Raw genomic sequence first — 1791 nt, forward strand, 5'->3', positions numbered from 1 at the left:
CAGTTACCAACTACACAACGAAAGAAAAAAAGAAAGAGAGAAAGAAAGAAAGAAAGAGAGAGAGAAGAGCTAGAAAATCGAGAGCTCCTGTTCCTATGAAGAAGCAAGAGGTCAAGTGACGACAGACAAGAAAAGAGAAGACAAAGAAAGAAAGAAAGGAGAAAGATCTCTAGAGAGGAAGGAAGAAGGAAAGCGTTGGAGAGAACGAGAGAGAAAGACGGGGTGAAGGAAAGAAACACTTGATCTGGATGAGAGGAGAAATGAATGGATGAAAGAAAGAAAGAAGCCCAAATAAAGAAGAGAAATGTTGAGTTCTTCGATGAAGCGGAAAAAGACAAGAAAGCGACAACTGTGAAGAGAGAGGAGAAAGAGAAGATGGGATGTACAAAACACTCCAGAAAGAAAGAAAGAAAAGGAGGGCGAAAGGAAGAAGAAAAGAAAGAAAGAAAGGAAGAAGAGAGAGGAGACAGCTTGGAGAGTAAATTTCTCGAACGAGAGATAGACGACTATACACCGTACTATAGAGGGGAGACTGATATGCTTATATGCAACTCTAAGAAACGAAGACAAGAAAGAAGGACATTCTTGACGGCATCAAAAGAAAAGAAGTCTGACACCTGTCTCACAAAAATACACTCCTTTCTTGTTTTCTCCCTTCTCTCTTCTTCTTCTCCTCTCTTTCATTCTATCTGCTGACTCGAAGAATCTCCAGGAACGCGTGAAGAAGAGGGGGGGGAGGGGGGAGGACAAGGAGAAATAAGAAGAGGGATAGTACAACTAAGAAAGATTCTGTTTCTTTGCGAGAAAGCAGGAGGGGACAGAAGAAAATGACGAGGAAGAGGATCTCTGAACTGAAAGAAGAAAGAGACGAAAGAAATCTACAGACAAGAGGAAAGAAGAAGAACAAGAGAGAAAGATGGTCCTAGACGACATGCATACGAACATCAACTCAGGTGAAGGAGAGAAAAAAAGAAAGAAGACTATACATCGAGGGAGAAAGAGAGAAAGGTGAAGAAGAGACAGGAAGACAAGCCTGTTGAGAATAAGAAGAGACCGACGATGAACGAGAGAGAGCTTTGGAGACAAGAGAAAATAAGGCGGAGAAGAAATGTGAGGAGAAAGAAGATGTCCCTTCTATCTATGTCCCTCTATCTGATTTGACTGAAGGAATGAACGTTTGGTCCGAAAGAAGCAAAGAAAGGACAAATGGCCCGTTCACCAAGAGGAGACAAGAGCTAGCTCCTCTGCGCTTACTAGGCTTCTTCTCAAAAAGGACAGAAGAACAAAGAAAGATGAGATTCCCTTGTATCGATTCGCTTTTCTCTTATGGGAGAAAGGAAAAGAAGAAAGGCGATGCGATTCTTCTTTCTTTCCTATCTCTTTCTTATCTCTTTCTCTCGCTTCTCTCTCTCTTTCTCTCTCTCGAAACATCACCCCAGTTGGACAAGAAGGGAAAGAAAGAGAGGAGATGACTAGAGAAGAAGGAGGAAAGAAAGAGAGACAAAGGACAAGAGAGAAAAAGAAAGAGAAAGAGACTGGAAAAAGGATGTACGTATCTCTCTCTCTCTATCTAGCTATCCGCTGAGAAGGATGATGAACGAGAAAGAAGATAATACGTGCTCATCCATCATACACTCATTCGGAGAAGGGGGTGAGAATCGAGTCGAAGAACAAGAGAAAGCTAACGGTGACGAAAAAGGAAAAAAGATAGACGAGAGAGAGCTTAATTTTGCATTTATGAACAGACAGACAGACAGGCGGAAGAGCGAAATGAAAGAGAGAGAGAGAGAG

The 1791-nt window shown here is 41.9% G+C and overlaps 1 protein-coding gene across 1 annotated transcript; it reads right to left on the reverse strand.

Moving 5' to 3' along the window:
- Positions 1–14: 14 nt before the first annotated feature.
- On the reverse strand, positions 15–1743 carry CSUI_010701 (uncharacterized protein). Its single transcript, XM_068070803.1, has one exon. It carries the CDS (start codon positions 943–945, stop codon positions 778–780), a length of 168 nt encoding a protein of 55 aa, XP_067917222.1. The 5' UTR covers positions 946–1743; the 3' UTR covers positions 15–777.
- Positions 1744–1791: the final 48 nt, after the last annotated feature.

The sequence above is a fragment of the Cystoisospora suis genome, assembly GCF_002600585.1.
Source record: "Cystoisospora suis strain Wien I chromosome Unknown contig_8040, whole genome shotgun sequence".
Classification (NCBI taxonomy): Eukaryota; Apicomplexa; class Conoidasida; order Eucoccidiorida; family Sarcocystidae; genus Cystoisospora; species Cystoisospora suis.